Raw genomic sequence first — 19,304 nt, 5'->3', positions numbered from 1 at the left:
CTTTTGTGGTGCTATTTCACCGAGCATAGCGAATGTTGCAACATCTGAAGTGTTTCAATCGGACATCATGTGTGAATATCCTTCCAAAAATACCAACAATCATGGAAGTGCAGGGATCGCTATTCTAACATCACAGTCTTGTAAGTGGTCAGATCCAAATCTACCTCATGTGCTAAGAGTGGAGATATCATATCATTTTTCTTTGGAGATGTTGTGGGAATAAGGGGTTCCGAACTTAGTCTGTTAGGATCTGATGCATGCCGCAGAAAAATTTCAAAAATTTTCAGATCTGCAGCGGAAAGGCATGCAAGATCCCGTTCATCGCATGAACGTATTTTAAAACGTCGTTTGTAGATAGATTAGAATTAAATTATTTTAAACCATTCAAAAATCATTAAGAAGATCAGATCTTCACCTTGTGCGGGTAGATGGTCTCCGCAAATCTGATTTACGAGGTATTTGATGAAGGTTCAATAGAAGCCGCACACGCGTCCGGCCTCTACAGGTATCCACACGAGGCAAAGCACCGATCGAAGCTTTTGGATCTCCCCGGGGTGCTAGTTCCCTTGCAGAGAAGGCTATTGATGGCTGAAGTCCTCCTGTTCAATCAACTCTTGAATGCCTAAGGGAGGAGGAAAAAGAAGGATGGATCAAAGGAAGGAGAACAAAACCCGCAGCCTTTTCTTTTTCCTTCGCGTTGGAACCAAAGAAGGAGATGAAGGGAACACGCTTCACAAGCTTTTCTTCCCTTCTTCTTGCGGCTGAAAAGAGGAATGGAGAGGGGCTACTTGCTGCCGAAATCCCAAGGGAAATGCATAAGAGGAGGGGCCGAAATCCCTCCTTCTTATAAAGCATTAGATGATAGGGATGAGCTCCTACTTTTTAGGAGCTCATCCTTATCCTTTATTTTGCCAAGAAAGGAGGGGCGTACGCCCCTCCTTTTCTTCTCACGCAAGCAAGGGAGGGGCGTATGCTCCTTACGCCCCTCCCTCGTACGCCCCTCCAATCCCACGCCCTACTTAATCACATTAAGTGGGGTGGGTTTAGCCACATAGATTGGGACCCAATCCTTTTCTAAAAAGGATTAGGTGAACTCAATCTTCCTTTTCATTCAAATCCTAATCTAATTGGGATTTAATTGAACCAAGACTCTATTGAACTCTTCAATCCTAATCCAATTAGGAGTCTTTTAATTAATTAGATTAAATTTAAAATTAATTAGGACTTAAGAAAATCCTAATTTAATTAGGACATTAAATTTCAGCCCTAAGGTAATTAGGACTTTAGAAATTCTATTCCAAGTGGGACTCTAATTTAATTTGAAATCCTAATCCAATTAGAACTCCAAGGATCCTACTCCAAGTAGGACTCATGATCAAGTCTAATTAATTAAATCCAATTAATTAAATTAAATTGCAATCCGATTGCAATTTTTCTTCTTCAACTCACTAACTCTTAGCGGGTTAACCAGTTATCAATCAAATTGATTATTTGTGATTCCTAATCACAATTCAACCATCGGATCGGTCAATACCTCTAATGTGTGTGACCTCATAGGTTCTATTTTATCTGGTAGTGAGATATATTGCGATCTCTATCACAATATCATTGAAAACTCCTTTCAATGGGTTGAAACAATTCCAACTCAACTCACCAGGGTTCATCGACCATCAAGATGATCCCTGTGAGTCTCACCATCCACCAGTGACACCTAACAGTATGTAGTGGCTACCCAGCAGAATGGAATGATGAATCTCTAGGTGCAGTTATCGTATGATACAGTCCTTCTATCGTGAATCCCTACAGACCGAAGGTCATGGATAACTCGTCAAACTCCGTCGTCTGTCATATGTCTAGATTTATTCGACTTGAGTTCGAGAGTAGAAAACTCTTTTCCACTGTATATTCTACCCTAGCCAAGATCTTAGAACTCATTCTTATAAATCACATAGGATCACTCCTCATCTATCAAGGTCGATAGATTCCATGTAGGTGCATACCCTACTCCTACAGTGAACTTACTGCAGCCAATCTATACTACAAGGACCCATATGACTAGAGACCATCTGTATGTGCAGTCAAACTACAATAACTTCACTGTGAGTAGCCGAAGCACCACAGGTCAAAGGACTAGTTACACTACTGCAACATCAAGCAAGTCACTGACGAGTGGATAGACATCCAAGTGACTTCTTGTCTTGGTCACGCTCAGTACCCTTGTTCTCTAACAAGCACCTGTACTATCACTTCAGTGTTCCTACACTGTGGACTCGAGTCTCGTCCATCCATAAGGAAAGCGATCTGTGCATTGATCTCATCAGATTGATCACCGTCCTTGTGATGATCCATTGATCAGGAGCATTTAGAAATTAATCACCAATGATACATGGCTCAAATTCTCAACTCTGGAGAATATGTATCATCACCTTATTAATTCCTTGGACGATTCATAGACACATAAACAATATGAATAAAAAGAATGCCCATTTATTATTCTATAATAATAAAGTCAAGTACAAAACAATGTCCCAGAATTAATAATGTGTCAGCCAGATTGGCTTCTAGGGCATACATCTAACATAGTCCCACATCGACTAGATAGCGAGAGGTATGTTCCTTAAATGGAGGGGGGCAACCCCTTTCTCTTCAGAGGCACCTTTTGTGGGACAAAACCGTGAGGGTAGCGCATGACGCGCCAAAGGGGCTAGTACCTACGCGAACCCCCAAGGGAAGCGCACGACGCGCCCAAAGCGGACAATACCTCTGAGGAGAAGCAGTTGCCTCCGCTGTCTAAGACCGGTGGGGATGAGGTCAGAGGGCGGCAGATCTCTCCGTAGCGCTGGACGCGCGAGCCGGAGGCCAATCTCCCTTGACCTCATCAATTGTGAGGTCGGAGGGCGGCAGATCTCTCCGTAGCGCTGGACGCGCGGGCCGGAGGCTAATCTCCCTTGACCTCATCAATGGTGAGGTCGGAGGGCGGCAGATCTCTCCATAGCGCTGGACGCGCGGGCCGGAGCCTGACCTCCCTTGACCTCATCAATGGTGAGGTCGGAGGGCGGAAAATCTTTCCGTAGCGCTGGACGTGCGGGCCGGAGCCCGACCTGTGAAGCCCAATAGTCCCACATCGGAAAGACTCGTTCAAGAGCCTGGGCATATGAGGCGGATGTCTCCTAATCCTGCAGACGCGTTTTGGGTGGAAAACAAAATCGGAGAGGGGTGAAGGACGCTTGCGTGAAGCTCCAGAACCGGACAATATCTGGCAGGGGAGCCCCGTGTTCCTCCCTCATGTGGCCCCCACGTGGGCACTAGGTGCCTCACGTGCCTCGCAGAGGCGGGGGCGTGACATTTGGTATCAGAGCCGAGGACGGCTCTTGTCCGATGGTGGGAAGGGTGTGAAGCCCAATAGTCCCACATCGGAAAGACTCGTTCAAGAGCCTGGGCATATGAGGCGGATGTCTCCTAATCCTGCAGACGCGTTTTGGGTGAAAAACAAAACCGAAGAGGGGTGAAGGACGCTTGCGTGAAGCTCCAGAATCGGACAATATCTGGCAGGGGAGCCCCGTGTTCCCCCCTCATGTGGCCCCCACGTGGGCACTAGGTGCCTCACGTGCCTCGCAGAGGCGGGGGCGTGACATTTGGTATCAGAGCCGAGGACGGCTCTTGTCCGATGGTGGGAAGGGTGTGAAGCCCAATAGTCCCACATCGGAAAGACTCGTTCAAGAGCCTGGGCATATGAGGCGGATGTCTCCTAATCCTGCAGACGCGTTTTGGGTGGAAAACAAAACCGGGAAGGGGTGAAGGACGCTTGCGTGAAGCTCCAGAACCGGACAATATCTGGCAGGGGAGCCCCGTGTTCCCCCCTCATGTGGCCCCCACGTGGGCACTAGGTGCCTCACGTGCCTTCATAAATTACGCCCTGTTAAGCTTAGATCTAGTCAAGCTATGAGAAAATAATAATAATAATAATAATAAATAAATAATAAAAATAAAGAAAGAGAGATGAGGGGGAGGTCGGGCCGCGGCCGCCGTAGGTGCAGCCGACGCCCCGGCCTCAGGTCGGCCCTCTCCCGAGCCCCGATAAGGGGTTGTCCCTTGCTCTAATCATGGGAGAAGAAGGGAAGGGAGAAGAGAGGGAAAAGGAGAAGAGAAGAACAAAAGGAAGAAAATAAGGGAAGAAGAAGGAGGAGGAGGGAAAAGCCACTTAGCGGTGGATCCTTGACTGCGGTGCCGCCGGCCTTGGGGTCGACCCCTCCCGAGAACTCCATCGCCCTCCCTTGATTGCGGGAGAAGATGGGGAAGGGAAAGCTTCGGGAAGGAGATGAAAAGAAGAGAAGAAGAATAAGGGAGAAGAGAAGAGGAGGAGAAGAAAAAGAAAGAACAGAGAAGGAGAAGAAGTTTCGGGAAGGAAAAAAAAAAAAAAGAGAAGAGAAGAAAAGAAAAAGAAGAAGAGAAGGAAAAGAAACAGGGGAGAAAAGAAAAAGAAAAAAAAAAGAAAGAAAAAGAAAAAGAAAAAGAAAAGACCCTAATAGATCTGGCCTAGCGAGTCAGAACTGGGTTCGGATCCGAAACCAGTTAAGCCCAATAAAACGAAGTAGGTTTAGCCAAATTTGACTAAACCCGAACCCAATTAGACTGGGTTAGTTCCAGCAGACCCAATTGAATATGAATCAGGCCCAATTCAAGTCCAATTCAACTAATTTGAGACCAAATTGGCCTCGGAAACCCAATTTGGTTCTAAATCGAGCCCAAGGGCTCCAAATTAGGTAAATTGGACTTGAGATCCAAGCAAGTAAATTCATGTTATGATAAATTAAAAAATTATGAAATAAATAGGGATTAATGTGACCCTTATGTGATTAATTTAGGTGATCAAGGATTTGTCACCCAGACGTAAGAAATTGGAAAGCAAATTGCGGTAAGTAACCCTGGTACCATCTTATTGATTTCCAATTTACTGTTTAATTGTAAGTATGAAATTATGAAATTGTATTTGATATGCTATATTTTCTCAAAATTAGGATCAAGTATATGATTGCATATGATTCATGAATTTGATTAAAGAGCATCCTTCATGAATATTTAATATTGTATGAGTTATGAAATTATGATTATGTTAGACTGCATAAAAAATGATATTTGAGGCATGTTTATGCATTTTAAATTATATGATGCCATTTATCATTTTCCAACCTATTTATGATAATTATGATTTATGAAAGAAAAAGAATAATGATTTATGAACTCTCAGATTGCTATGTACGGCCCTCGCCAGCGGGTTATAATAGCTTGGCAGACGGCCCTCGCTAGCGGGTTATAATAGCTCAGCATACGGCCCTCGCCAGCGGGTTATAGTAGCTTGGTGTAGACCCTGCCAACGGGAAATAATTATTGGTAAAGATTATGGCCCTCGCCAACGGGTTATAGTAGCTCGGCATACGGCCCTCGCCAGCGGGTTATAATTGCTTGGCTTAGACCCTGCCAATGGGGAATAATAGTTGGTAAAGATTATGGCCCTGTCACGGGTAATAATAGTGACCATAGCTGCACTATTATCTGAGAGCACGAATTTCAAAGCATGAATTATGAACTTTATATGATGCATATTCATATTTATGAACTTTCATTGATAGAACATGCATTGCTTTATGACCTGATTTGTGTATATCATCTATAAAATGCTTTATTTTGCCATAATTGTTAGCTTCTTAAACACTGCATTGGCATAATTATGCTTGATCCAATAAGATAGTACTTGGTTACTTACTGAGCTGTGTAGCTCATATCTTTTTATCTTCTTTTTCTACAGAGGAATAAGACTACTAGGAGCAGGGAGCTTGGTGTTATTCAGGGTTGGGGTAACTGAAATGTTATGTAATAATCAAATTTTAGAAGCTCTGTACTGTTCCAACTTCATGAATAATGTTATGACCTTAATAAATGAAACTATTTATTTTTATTATGAAATTTTAAGTGGCTTCGTGTTATTGTGTGCATAAGATTGCAATAGCACGGCCGTGTCATGATCCAGATTTGGGGCGTGACCTCACCTTGCACTACAACAAATGTTGGTTTTCCCGACTAACTTTTCCCGACGCTAGGGGAAAGCGTCGGTAAAGGTTGGCTCACAGCCAACCTTTCCCGACGCTTTGGGTTAGCGTTGGAAAAGCGAAACAAACAACGACGCTATAAAGCGTCGTTATAGGTTTAAGAAACAACGACGCTTATAAGCGTCGTTAGAAACCTTAAAACCCCAACACCTCGCTCGATCGGCCCCCGTCTCCTGATTTCCTATCTGCAACGACGCTCTGAAGCGTCGTTATAAGTTCAAGAAACAACGACGCTTATAAGCGTCGTTAGAAAACTTAGAACCACACCTCGCTCGATCGGCCCCCTCTCCTCATTTCCCATCTGCGAGCCCTAGCCCCTCTCCTCATTTCCTATCTGCGAGCGCGCCGACTTCCCCGCTGCCGTCGACCTCTCCTTCTGAGGTAATCCCTAGCTCGATCGGCCCCCTCTCCTTCTGAGCCCTTATCTCACCTCCATCCTTAGCCCCGATCGGCGATCGAAGACTCCGCTACTCCGCCGCCGTCGAACTTGCCGTCGTCTTTGGTAAGCCTCCTACTCCTCCTTCTCTTCCTTCTCCTCCTCCTCCTCCTCCTCCTCCTCCTCCTCCTTTTTGTTTTCTTCTTGTCTTTAACTCTCGCCCGGCCCCGTCTCCTCATCCTCTGTCGGTCGATGCCCTAGCGCCGACATCTCACCTCCATCCCGAGCGAGCCGTAGCTACTCCGCCGCCGTCGACATCGCCGTCGTCTGAGGTAAGTGATCCTCATACTCTCCGTAAAGAAATTTCATCAAAGAGCAAGGTTAGATTCAGATAACCCTTCACATACCTGGCAATTGGATTAAATATTCCCTCCTTCATTTGTCAGAATATTGAACACAAACAGCCCTTCTTAGTTCCTTGAAAGTGGTCGCCTATAATTTATTTTTACTGCTGCCTTGGATATCTCATGTTGCGAACTTATGGGTTTTCTTCGGCCAGCAATCTTTCTGCTCTTCCAATTAAGCCATTGTTGTAGTGATAATGGGCAAGCCTATTGTGCTCTTATATTCTCGTTTGCTCGAGTTTTGCCTTTTTCTTCTATTCATCCAATCTCAGAAGAATATACCATTAGGAAATTTCCATAGAAAATTCATTTATTAGAATATCAAGAAGGATTACTCCGAGGAAAACATAATGAACTTGGCCCAAGAGAATCAGAGGTGTTGAAACTTTAAAAATAGCAGGGACAGAACTAATGCGATACCAAATTTTGGCATGTGTAGTGCATGAAAAAGAAAAGAATGAATGCGATCTCCAGTTTAATTGAAGATTTGTTATCATTTATATTATTTGATACATCCACTCCTGCTTTTGGTGTGGTTCTGAATCAATTGATCCGACATGATCAATCTAGCTCGACCAACAAGACACCGAACCAAAATCCAACCAGGTTGGGTCCACAGGGGGTCAGATTTATTTGAGCTAAAGAAAAATCTCCTTGAGATAAGCTCTCGCAAGTGTCAGGTCAGTGAGGCCTACTAGTGCTCATCAGTCACAAGTCTCAGGTAATGCCAAGTTGAGCGTCTGTATTACCCTGTGCTTACCTAACTCAAAATTGGGAGATTTTGATAGTTCTGTTTGATTTTGTTGTTATGTTTTTTGACTGGTGTTGTCTGTACTTATATCATTTAGCTGTATGCGATAGTGATTCTTCTGTTTGTTTTTGTTAATACATTTAGATTTTCTCTGTTCTGTTCCATCGCCTGTTTAGATGCCTTGGATCTATCACATAGACTCCTTTTTATCTTTTATTAGGGAAGAAAGCAACCTCAACTGTTCTTAATTTTGTCAAGTAGTTTTTTTCAAAGTGAGAGAGAAGAAAAAAAGAATCAACTTTTCAATACGTGTTGGGTAGTAATGCAGTGACAGGTTCTTTCAAATTATTCTAGAGTTGGAATCTAAGCTTATACTGTTCACCTTGCAATACAATTGATGCCTTTATCACTGTGACTGCCGACTAACTGAAACAAAAAAGCCTAGAACAATTTGATTCTATCTATGATTTAACCTCTGAACAATTTGACTCTGGTGAACACCTAAGTATATGGCTGGAAACTCTGAGATCATATATACCTGCCTGTTTTACTGTCAGCTTCACACATTGGTCCACATTGATAGCATGATGCACCCAATTATACTTCATAAATAACTGAAGTCTCCAATCACATTAGACTTGCAGTATTGGTACCATGATTTCGTATTGGTGATTCATACCCTAATTTCGTTTATTATTGTTTTATATTACTTGCAGTTCAATCAGTATTCCAATAGAATGGACAAAAGTTGGATAAATAAATCGAGATCCAGTGCCGAATATTTTATAAGAATATTAAAAGTAATGTACTTTTAATATTTAACTAATATTGATTCTTTTTTGTGCATACTAGATTACAATATGCCGCGAGGAAGACGTTTCAGAAATATTGAGTTTCAGCACACATCCGTGGGATCTACTTCCCAGCAGCCCGATGAGCCCCATACTCAGTCCAGGTCCCAGTCGGAGCACGCTCCACCTGCAGATCGTCCAGACACGGATGACGTGGACATCCTGGGTAATTTGATTTACAATCCTTTGCCTTTAAATCATTTGCCTTTAAAAAAGTACATTACATATGGCATATTTGATGATTTTGGATATTGGAAGTATTTTGACTTTTTTGGATGTATTCACATTAGACGTGTATGATTCATCCGCTGTGTAAATAAAAAAAAAAAGAGGAACCTTAACACACTAGTTTTGCTTTCTGCCCTCTTAGTAACATGTTCACTCTATTCATATTCTATTCTCGTATTTTTTTTAGAAAAGAGATATGTAGCTATCATCATTAAAGTTGGGTTAACAACAAAATTGTCTGGTTATTTGTACTTCACTGTGGGAACATTATGACAATATGAAGTTCAACCGTGCTGTTTATGTTAGATCTCTGCATTTGCTACTAGATTAGCATCCATATGATAATGGCAGATGTCTTGGTTGTTTTTTCAGAATTAAACTTGTGGGTGGTGTTGGAACAGGTATGTTCTCTATGGGCCTTCAAATAGTTTGACCTTTCCTTTTGCATATATTCTATTGTCTGTATCTTTTCCCCTTTCATTTGCATAGGCTTTCGTGAACTGCAGAAGTACCTAAAGAAAAAGTTTCGGGCTGGTCCAATTAGGTCATAAGGACCAAGTTTTCCATGTTTTCATCTGGCTTAGCTCTGATATCATTGTCTATGTTGGACATAATTGCTGGATATTACTGCTGTGGAGGGAAAAGATCCCCTTCCTGACAGGTTTCAGCCTTTCTTGACCATTCTCTTTAAGGTCACTCGACTTTCAGCTTGTTTAAAAGTTGACTTCTTGGATCATGGAAGTAAAACTTAACAGGCTTTTTCATAGAAGAGAATAAGTACACTCTTTTATTTGAGAGACCGGGGCATTTTGCAGCCTTGGATTAACCATGCATGACCTTTTATATCTGATAACTTTATTTTCTGGTAATTGCTACTTTCCTTTTCATCGATGGCGAGAAAAGTACGGTGACCATGCTGCTACCTCTGGCTTTTGTGATGATCAAATTATACAAGAATACGACTGTCTATTTTTGCTCCTTTCTCTGAATGAGAGGATGGGTATATCATACAATACAAACTCCAGCTTTGAGATTTATCACATTGGTTTAAGATCACATATTTAGTTTGAGACATGCACTTCAAGACTGCATCTAGAAAGCAGGTGAGTTTTAAGCAAAATTATATTTAAGGCCATATTGACATGCTACTGGAACATAGATGCTGCTGGAACATAGGTGATTTTTCATTCCAGTTCTAACTATTTTGCTTTAAATCATTTGCTTTTAATGACTTATGAGTTCATTGACTTATGGAACATAGATGAGTACCCATTAATAAGTCTGTGGCTCCTAGTGACAATAACAACAGTTGATCAACAGTACTGGGCTGAAGAAAATCCAGAGATGTAGAGCCCCCTAACACCAATCAACGCAACCTGAAAAATATAGAAAAAGAAGGATCCCATCCTTTCAGAAATTTGAGGAACAACATATCATTACCCGACCACCACCTGTTGTGGCAAAACCCCATACTAATCCAAGAGGATGGTGTCAATATGAGCATCTGTTTCAATACAGTCACAGCCTTCATTACCATATCCAAGATAGTTGGCTGTAACAAATCCTGCATGTAAGACCCAGATAGATAACAACAATAGGATCGAAAGAAAAACTACATTGTCCTGGGCTGTTCATTACAGTGTCCAAGAGAAAGAAATGTAACAAAACCTGCATATAAGACCCAAAAACTGGCACAGCAACCCACCAGTTTGAAAAGAAAGAAGATGGATAGGTAGATTGCAGAGACTACAGCAATGGTGAACTAAAGATAATTGGGATGTGGTTTGCTGGCACTGATTATATTTTCAAGAAAAGTAAGTTCATTCCAGTTTTACTATTTTGCTTTAAATCATTTGCTTTTAATGGCTAGATGTTCATTCCAGTTCTAACTATTTTAAATCATTTACCTTTAATGGACTTGTTATTTTATAAATGGACTGGGGAGAGTGAGGAGAACACGAGGGCCCACTCGAGCACGGGACGTATGGAGCCTACCTGAGGATGAGAAGATTGTCGTCCATTGCAACGAACTGGGGCAGCCCATCAAGAATGCTGCAAGCATTTTATCAACTTTTTTAGGATCGGTTGCGCGGAAGGGACAATTGTGTCCACTCAACTATACGAAATGGAACGAAATGCTTCCTTCGTATAAGGTTGAGCTTCTTAGAGTTGTTGAGGTAAAGAATTGAATTTGCTTACTATCTTCAATTATTTTTTGATTTAACATTGATATAACATTTTTGACTTTGATGTAGACAAAGTTTGTCCTTCCTGCAAATAGCCATGATTGGGTGCTGAAGTCCGTCAACCGCAAATGGAAAGAATATAAGGCGAAGCTAAAGGCGGATTGGAAGCACGAGGGCATGACTGAAGAGGAGGTGGCCCGTGTTTGTCCTCCAGATGTAATCTCTCATCAGTGGAGGGAGCTTGTCCACTACTGGTTTTCCGAGAGAGCTCAGGTTGTGTATATTTTTTCAATACCTTAGATTGTATTTACTATTATTATAGATTAAAAATTTATACATTTTATGCATTACATTGTTTATTGTTTTTCGGGGAAGACATATTCCAATATTGGTAGAGCTGCTCGAGCATCACAGACTGTTCCTCACACTTCAGGCTCCATGAGTTATGCGAGGCGTAGAGCTGAATTCGTAAGCTTTCTTGAAATAATTTAAATTTATTTTAAATTATTCTATCATATAGCATGTATACTCTTGAAATATACTTTTTGTTGTAGGTGGATGATAATGGGAGGGAGCCTGGTAGGGTGGAGTTTTATAGGATGACTCACACCCACCGAGATGGCAGCTTTGTCCGAGAGGAGTCAAGAGATATAGTTGTATGTATTCATCTTTGACTTGTGCTGTATTTTTTTTTGGTTCTATTATTCGCATACATTAATTTGATTTTTTTTTGGAGAGATATAGGATAGGGCAACAAATCTTATTTCGGAGCGCGTCGGGGGGTCATCATCATCCGACGCGACCCATAATATTGAAGCTGAAGTGCTCGCTGAATTGATGGGCCCAGAGCGTTATGGTCGAGTGAGGGGTTACGGCGTTGGAGTTACCCCCACTCAATTGTCTTCAGTGGGCACATATACAAGAAATGCCAGAGAATCTAGTAACACTGCAGAAGTTCGTCGGCTTCAAGCAACTATTGATGAGTTGAAGCAAAACCAAGCAAATTTGCAGTCTCAGCTTACGAATATTTCTTCCATGTTACAACGGTTTCTCCCTTCTCAGGTAAATAACTATATATATTTTAATATTTTACATATTATCAATTATGATATATGAGTTAATGTATCACATTATTCTTAACTTTTAAATTTTTTTTTATTTTTTTTGTAGATTCCTGATACTTCAAACGCTAGTAGAGATGATGATGGAGCTGAATCCCGTCCCTGATGCATTCTAGATTATCTTTTATGAGTTTGATATGTATATGTTTCTGCTTTTTCAGAGTACATTGTAATTTGCTTTTTCAGAGTACATTGTAATTTGTATGGCAGCTTTTCTGATACATGAGTCAAAAACATGGAGTTTTAATCAGATATATCAATATTCATATTTTTGAATGATTTGAGTATTTGTGTCAATGTATCAATGTAATACAGGTTCATATTGTTATAATATATGTTTTGTAATTTGTATTTTATAATACGGATTATTGTTTTATTTTTTTTTAAAAAAGACAATTCCCGACGCTTTTAAGCGTCGGTAAAAAGGGTCGTGGCACCACCAGCACGCTTGTGCCGACGCTTCAAAAGCATCGGCAATTGAGCAATTGCCGACGCTTAAAAGCGTCGGAGAAAGGTAAATGCCGACGACGCTTTAAAGCGTCGGTAAATCAGGAATTGCCGACGCAAAAAAGCGTCGGGGAAAATACTTTTTTGGTAAAGCCATGTTTTTGCCATGTTTTTGCCGACGCAAAAAAGCGTCGGGGAAAACCTTTTTTTGCGGTGGAGGCATGTTTTTGTCATGTTTTTGCCGACGCTATATAAGCGTCGGTAAAGCCATGTTTTTACCGACGCTTGAGCAAAGCGTCGGCAAAAACTTTTGCCACTCTGGTATATACGACGCTTTGCCAACGCTTCGCGTTGCGTCGGGGGTGTTTTAGCCGACGCTAATTAGCGTCGCCAAAGCTCCACGAAAGCGTCAGGTAAAGTCCTTTTTCCTGTAGTGTTGACCTCAACATGAGACATTCCCATCTCAAGAAACCATGAGTATACCTGCAAATAACATGCTAAAGTACATATAATACTATTGAACAAAGGTTTGTGGGACGTAACAATCATCAAGTATCTTAGCAACGTGATCCCACTAGAAGGTTTAAACATTGAGTCCCACGCTCTATCCTTCATAAGGAATTAAAGATTAAGAAGTTTGGGAGCACCAAATCCATATATTTAAAGGAATTTAGTCCCATGGACCAGTTATGGCTTCTCTCAACGCAAACACGCACACAGAGAGGCAGAGAGAGAATAAAGGTAAAAAAAGTCATTTAGTGTTCCATAATTGCTTTAAAGTAGAGGATGACACGGAGATCTAGAGATGGGAATGACAAGTGTACATGGAATTAGGAGGGTTGGATTGAGCGCCAAACTATTTTTAGTATTACTTGCATCACATATTTAAAAATTATTAGATTTTTTTTCTAAATTTACGTTCTTTGAGAAAATTGAAGATTCTCTTTTCATAGCTTCCACATAGTATCTTGTTTCCGTTGGTTAAGGTTAATAATTTTAGATAGATGCTTACACTACAGTAAAAGAATAAAACGCCGACGCTTATCTGCCGACACTAAGAAAAAGCGTCGGCAAATTCCTCTCCCGCGCCCAATGTTTCCAACGCTTTGTAGGAGCGTTGGTAATTCGAAGCAATCAACGACGCTTAAAAGCGTCGTCGAGGACCTAACATCAAACGACGCTTTAACGCGTCGTTCTTTTTTCCTAAGACGACGCGTATAAGCGTGGTTAATAATACGACACTTATAAGCGTCGTCGAAGCCCACTTAATACCCAGCGGCCGACCCCGAGCCCGCAAAATTGCCCTAGCTACTCCCGAGCACCCTCATCTTCCTCGTCTCCGGCGCTGCCTTAGCCCCCATTCCTCGTCTCCGGCGCTGCCTTAGCCCCCATTCCTCGTCTCCGGCGCTACCTCCTCTCCGGCGCGGACCGATCCCAACCCGCTCCGCCGGAGGTATTTTTCTCCTCCTCCCTCCTCTCCCACCGTCTCGCTTGTTCTCCTTCTTCTCCTCCTCCTCTTCTTCGGGTGTTCTGAGTTTGTTCTCTCTCCTTTCCGGCGTCGACCGACCGGCCCCAAGTCCCGATCGATTCAGGCCCGCCTCCGCCCGAGGAGAAAACTTGGATCCAACCCACCGCCTATCTCGGGGTAGAGAAAGGTACGGATTGGAAGTTCGATGTCCTGTTGGAGTTTATATTTTAATTTAATTCAATCCAGCGTTCTTTTAAAGCTAAGATAGGGGCTGAAAACCCTTGGTCTGCCATATATATAGCAAAATACTTGTCACGAAATTAATCGATTCGTATCTTCTATCGTCGCAGATCCACATCCTCTCCGTCTCAGCGATCGAAGAGAGTTCGCAGCCATTTTCGGCTCCAGCAATCGTATGCTCTCTCTCTCTCCCTTTCTTTTGAGCAAGTGGATATTTATCTTGTTTCATTGCTATTGATGTTCTGTTCATTATTCATACTTTGGCATAAATAGCAGATTATGCCTTGATAAAGTTGTGGTTTATATTGCATATTATTCATACTTTTCATCTCCATTATAGCCCTCAAGATCCATGTTGGGAGCTAATCTGATCCCTTAAACCTCGTATGATCCTTATTGAGCTCATTTGGCATCCTCTTCCTACTTAAGTTCTAATGAACAACAACAATGTTTCAGCAAGCATTTGTCCAAGAATTCGACTGAAGTTAAATTACTGCATCAAGTTCAAAACGCAACATAATCTTTCAAAAAGAAAATGTCATGTCTTGAGATAACTGCATCATTAAGTGTTCTTTGAACAAACTGCACTCTTGATTCAAATATTCCACCCATGGCTTCCACTGAGAAGGAAGAACCATCCCGTTAAGCGAAGGCCACTAGCTCGATGGTGGGCCAAAGACCAGACCAATGAGAAGATGACTCGTTTGGCATTAAACGCCGAAATATCCTGCAGGGCAAATGGATGAGGATCTCTTTCAACATGGGCCCCTGCTTCTAATTCTTGGGAGCCTCAACCTCATGGCTTCCACCATCTCCTTATCCTTAAGAACAAAGTAGCCTCCAAGTTCTCAGTTTGTCATCTATCATCATTCTATTACCACCAATCAAGAGAGAACCTATGCCTCAATGTTCCCTGATTCAAGCTCTCTGGAGCTGGAAGGGACCACTGATGTTCATTTCCTTGATGGATGAATATCCCACCAAGAGGATAAGGGTGGAGGAGCTTACCCCACCAAATGGGTAAGATCATGACCCCCTTCCCCTCACTTTCATCCACAAAAGCGGGACCCCTAATATGTTCCTCTCTTCTTTTTTTTTGAAGTCTATAATTTGGATTTGGCTGCTAGGTCCATTACCATCTGCTGCCAGGTCTGGGAATGGCACCAGGCGCCGCTATCCGGACTATGCAAAAGAAAAAAAATGAAGGCCGGAAGGTCTCGTCCATAGTGGTTTCAACAATGTTTAGAAACCATGTGATCTCAAAATATCCTTGGCCGATGTTTTGAGAATTTTAATATCAAAATTTTGATAAATAAAATGAATTAGAAATTAAATATTATATTAAGAAACTGATTTAAATATTTATTTTATATAATAAAAACTGATTAGAAAAAATTGGCAGATATTTTGATAGCCTATTGGCTGATAAATTGGATTATTTCAGTCTCTCCTCGTACCATGGAATATTGATAAACTGGTGATCAAAAGGAAATTGGATAATTTTTGTCTCAAGAATAATTAGCAGGTAGTGAATGCATTCTCTGAATCAGAAGGCTAAGTTTCCATTAATCTTCCTAGTAACTTTATAGTAGAGTGCTGATGATTTTACTATCTGATAGGACAAATATTAACTTTGATTTCTTGTATGGACATTACAAACTTATGCATACTTTTATGCATTACTTTGATATAACTTTGATGCATTATGCATTACTTGCCCTTATGCATATTAGATCTTGATTCGTAATATCTTGGATTGGTGCACTTACCCTTATGAGAAATGATAAGATCAACTTTAGGCTCCTATGAAACTACATATGTGTATGGGAATTGATCAACTCGTGATAGTAGATGTTTGCCAATATTGATTCAATTAGTATCTTCTGACCTGGATTTCAAAACTGGGATCCAAGGAACCTTCAAAATGGACTAAATTGTAAGGTAGGTTTCTTAACAAGCTATGGTTTTGTTTTGAGAATGATTACAGCGCATTATTTTTGTATTTTGAATGTCAGGCAATATATTGTGAGGTTATAGTAAGTGTCACATGCTTTTCTTCATGCAATTTATATGTAGTCCATCCTTCTAATAGTGTTTATCTTTTTTATATGAACTGCAGTTCAATCGGTATTCTAATAGAATGGACAAAAGTTGGATAAATAAGTTAAGATCTAGTGCTGAATATTTGGATGGAGTTCGGAATTTCATTAAGTTTGCCTTTGAGAAATCTAATATGAACGGAAAAATTTTATGTCCATGTCAAAAATGTGTAAACGGTTCTGCTCTTGATCCAAAAATTGTTGAAGAATATTTGGTATGGAATGGTTTTCTAAAGGGTTATACTGAATGGGTACTCCATGGAGAGTTCATACCTTCATGTAACCAACCCTCCGATCTAGAAGACACCTTCAATTTTGGATGTAGTGACACGGAACAAAATTCTGTAGAAGAAGATAATATAAGAGGCCTACTTAGAGATGCTCTTGGACATAGTATCAGAACTGTAGGAGAAGATGAGCGTGCAGTTATTGATCAGTCCATGCATGTTGAGGAATCTATACAGGCTGATGACACAGCTCATTATGATAACTTGGTGAAAGATTGTGATCAAGAACTGTATCCGGGTTGTAAGAATTTTACGAAGATTTCTTTTCTTCTGCATTTATTACATTTAAAACATTTGAATGGGTGGTCCAGCAAGTCTTTTACCATGCTTCTTCAATTATTAAAGGATGCATTTCCGGAAGGTGTTACTCTGCCATCTTCATATGAAGCCAAAAAACTGATAAAAGAGTTGGACCTTGGATATGAGAAGATACACAGTTGTCCGAATGACTGCATTTTATATCGTGGTGAAAATAGGAACCAAGAGTCGTGCCGAATATGTGGAACTTCACGATGGGGAAAACATAAAGATGACGAGAATGATTCGTTGACTGAAGTGGATGCTGCACCGACTAAGAAAAAATCGGCTAAAATTTTGAGGTATTTTCCTCTTATACCAAGATTGAAAAGGATGTTTGCATCACCGAAGACGGCTTCCTCGATGAGATGGCATGACGAAGGCCGTACAAAGGATGGAATGTTACGACACCCAACGGATAGTCCCGCGTGGAAAGCATTTGATGATAGGCATCCCGAATTTGCTTCTGATGCTCGCAGTGTCAGACTGGGTTTGGCTACTGATGGGTTTAATCCCTTTCGAACTATGAGTTCTACATACAACACTTGGCCGGTTGTTTTGGTTCCATATAATTTACCACCATGGATGTGTATGAAACAGTCTTCACTCATTTTGTCAATGGTTATTCCAGGTGATAAGGGCCCAAGTAATGATATTGATGTTTTTTTGCAGCCTTTAATAGAGGAATTGAAACAGTTATGGGAGGGTATTGATGCATTTGATGCTTTTGCTGGCCAAAATTTCAAATTGCGTGCAGCTCTTATTTGGACTATCAATGATTTTCCTGCATATGCTAATTTATCTGGTTGGAGCACTAAGGGGCGTACTGCATGTCCTTCTTGTGGAGATTCAACCCATTCGTATTGGTTAAAACATGGAGGAAAGTTCTGTTATATGGGCCATCGTCGGTGGTTAGAAGCAAACCATCCATTTCGATTTCAGAAAGACTTGTTTGATTGTACCATAGAGTTGCGATCTGCCCCTGTTCCACCAACTGGAACTGAAGTTTTCAGACAAATGCATGACACCAATTATATACCGGGTAAGGTCGCCAAATGTTCAAAGAAGAGGGGGAGGGAGCATGTTGGCAGCACAATGAATGAAGGATTAATAGCAGAGGTTGAAGAGGATGCTGACAACTTTTTTGAGAATGAAGACAACATATATGGTCAGGAAAATGATGATGACTCAATGGCAGCATCTACACAAAAACAACTATGGAAAAAAAGGAGCATTTTCTTTGATTTACCTTATTGGGAGTATAATCTTCTTCGACATAACCTTGATGTGATGCATATAGAGAAGAACGTTTGTAATAACCTGATTGGAACATTGTTAAATCTTGAAGGGAAGACCAAAGATAACTTGAAAGCGCGTCTTGATTTGAAAGATATGGGCATAAGACAAGAGCTTCATCCGACAGAGCTTGCCAATGATAAATTTTATGCACCTCCTGCATGTTATACAATGTCTACTCAAGAGAAAGATCTTTTTCTAACAGTTCTGAAAAATTTGAAGGTTCCTGATGGGTACTCATCGAATATTTCACGATGCGTAAATCTCAAAGAGCGAAAACTTTCAAATCTTAAAAGTCACGATTGTCACATTTTGATGCAAGATATCTTTCCATTGGCTTTAAGATCGTCAACACCGAAACAAGTTTTTGCAATTGTTTCTCAATTATCATCATTCTTTAAGGCATTATGTTCCAAAGTTCTTGATCCTAAGGAGCTTGATCAATTGGAGTCTAATATTGCACTTACACTATGCAATATGGAAAAGATCTTTCCTCCTGGGTTTTTTACTATTATGATTCATCTACTCATTCACTTAGCGGCGGAAGCTAAACTTGGTGGCCCGGTTCACTACCGATGGATGTATCCTATTGAGAGGTGATTTTTCTAAACTCTAATATAATTATTTAATAATCAGTTTGATTTCGATATTTATTTTAAAAATTTATTGTTGAAGGTTTCTTATGCGCTTAAAAGATTATGTACGCAATCGAGCCTATCCCGAGGGCTCGATTGCTGAAGGATATATTGCTGAGGAGTGTTTGACATTTTGTTCGAGATATCTTGAAGGTGTTGAAACGGTTTTCAATCGACCTCAAAGGAATTGTGATATCATAGAGAATGCAGATGTTTACAAGTTCTCATCTGGCAGAAGAGTTTTGGAAAAAGTTGAAAGTGTTGTTCTTGACCAGAAATCGTTGGCACAGGCACATCGCTATGTCTTACTTCATAGTGATATAATATCCGAGTCTCGCAGGTTAGTACGGTTAATTGAAATCTAAATTTACTGTCATGTCAGGAGAATGTAATATTGGTATTTAATTAAAGATAACCTTGATCGTGCAGAGAATTTTTAATAGCTCAGCGAAGTCTCAACCATAACATTCGTCCTACACCAAGGATTGAGCAACGATGGTTGGTTGAGTTA

General features: G+C 40.9%; 1 protein-coding gene and 1 long non-coding RNA gene across 2 annotated transcripts; both read left to right on the top strand.

Annotated features, from left to right (window-relative positions):
- Window positions 1–6,392: 6,392 nt before the first annotated feature.
- On the top strand, window positions 6,393–6,841 carry LOC120106183. Its single transcript, XR_005508390.1, has 3 exons — window positions 6,393–6,488; window positions 6,550–6,609; window positions 6,745–6,841. It is a non-coding gene; the product is annotated as an uncharacterized LOC120106183 (long non-coding RNA).
- Window positions 6,842–11,326: 4,485 nt separating this feature from the next.
- Window positions 11,327–12,296, top strand: LOC120106182. The gene is made up of 4 exons (XM_039119081.1): window positions 11,327–11,371; window positions 11,458–11,559; window positions 11,648–11,965; window positions 12,074–12,296. Exons 1-4 carry the CDS (start codon window positions 11,342–11,344, stop codon window positions 12,128–12,130), a joined length of 507 nt encoding a protein of 168 aa, XP_038975009.1. The 5' UTR covers window positions 11,327–11,341; the 3' UTR covers window positions 12,131–12,296.
- Window positions 12,297–19,304: the final 7,008 nt, after the last annotated feature.

Source organism: Phoenix dactylifera, unplaced genomic scaffold (assembly GCF_009389715.1).
Source record: "Phoenix dactylifera cultivar Barhee BC4 unplaced genomic scaffold, palm_55x_up_171113_PBpolish2nd_filt_p 000484F, whole genome shotgun sequence".
NCBI lineage: Eukaryota > Viridiplantae > Streptophyta > Magnoliopsida > Arecales > Arecaceae > Phoenix > Phoenix dactylifera.
The sequence above is the reverse complement of the archived record's forward strand: the minus strand, read 5'-3'. Positions and strand labels throughout refer to the sequence as shown.

Bases quoted from the DNA above. Each gene is read 5' to 3' on its own strand.
- LOC120106182 (XM_039119081.1), top strand. From the start codon at position 11,342: ATGAGTTATGCGAGGCGTAGAGCTGAATTC. The intron at 11,372-11,457 runs GTAAGCTTTCTT...TTTTTGTTGTAG, and splicing joins CGAGGCGTAGAGCTGAATTC to GTGGATGATAATGGGAGGGA. The intron at 11,966-12,073 runs GTAAATAACTAT...TTTTTTTTGTAG, and splicing joins AACGGTTTCTCCCTTCTCAG to ATTCCTGATACTTCAAACGC.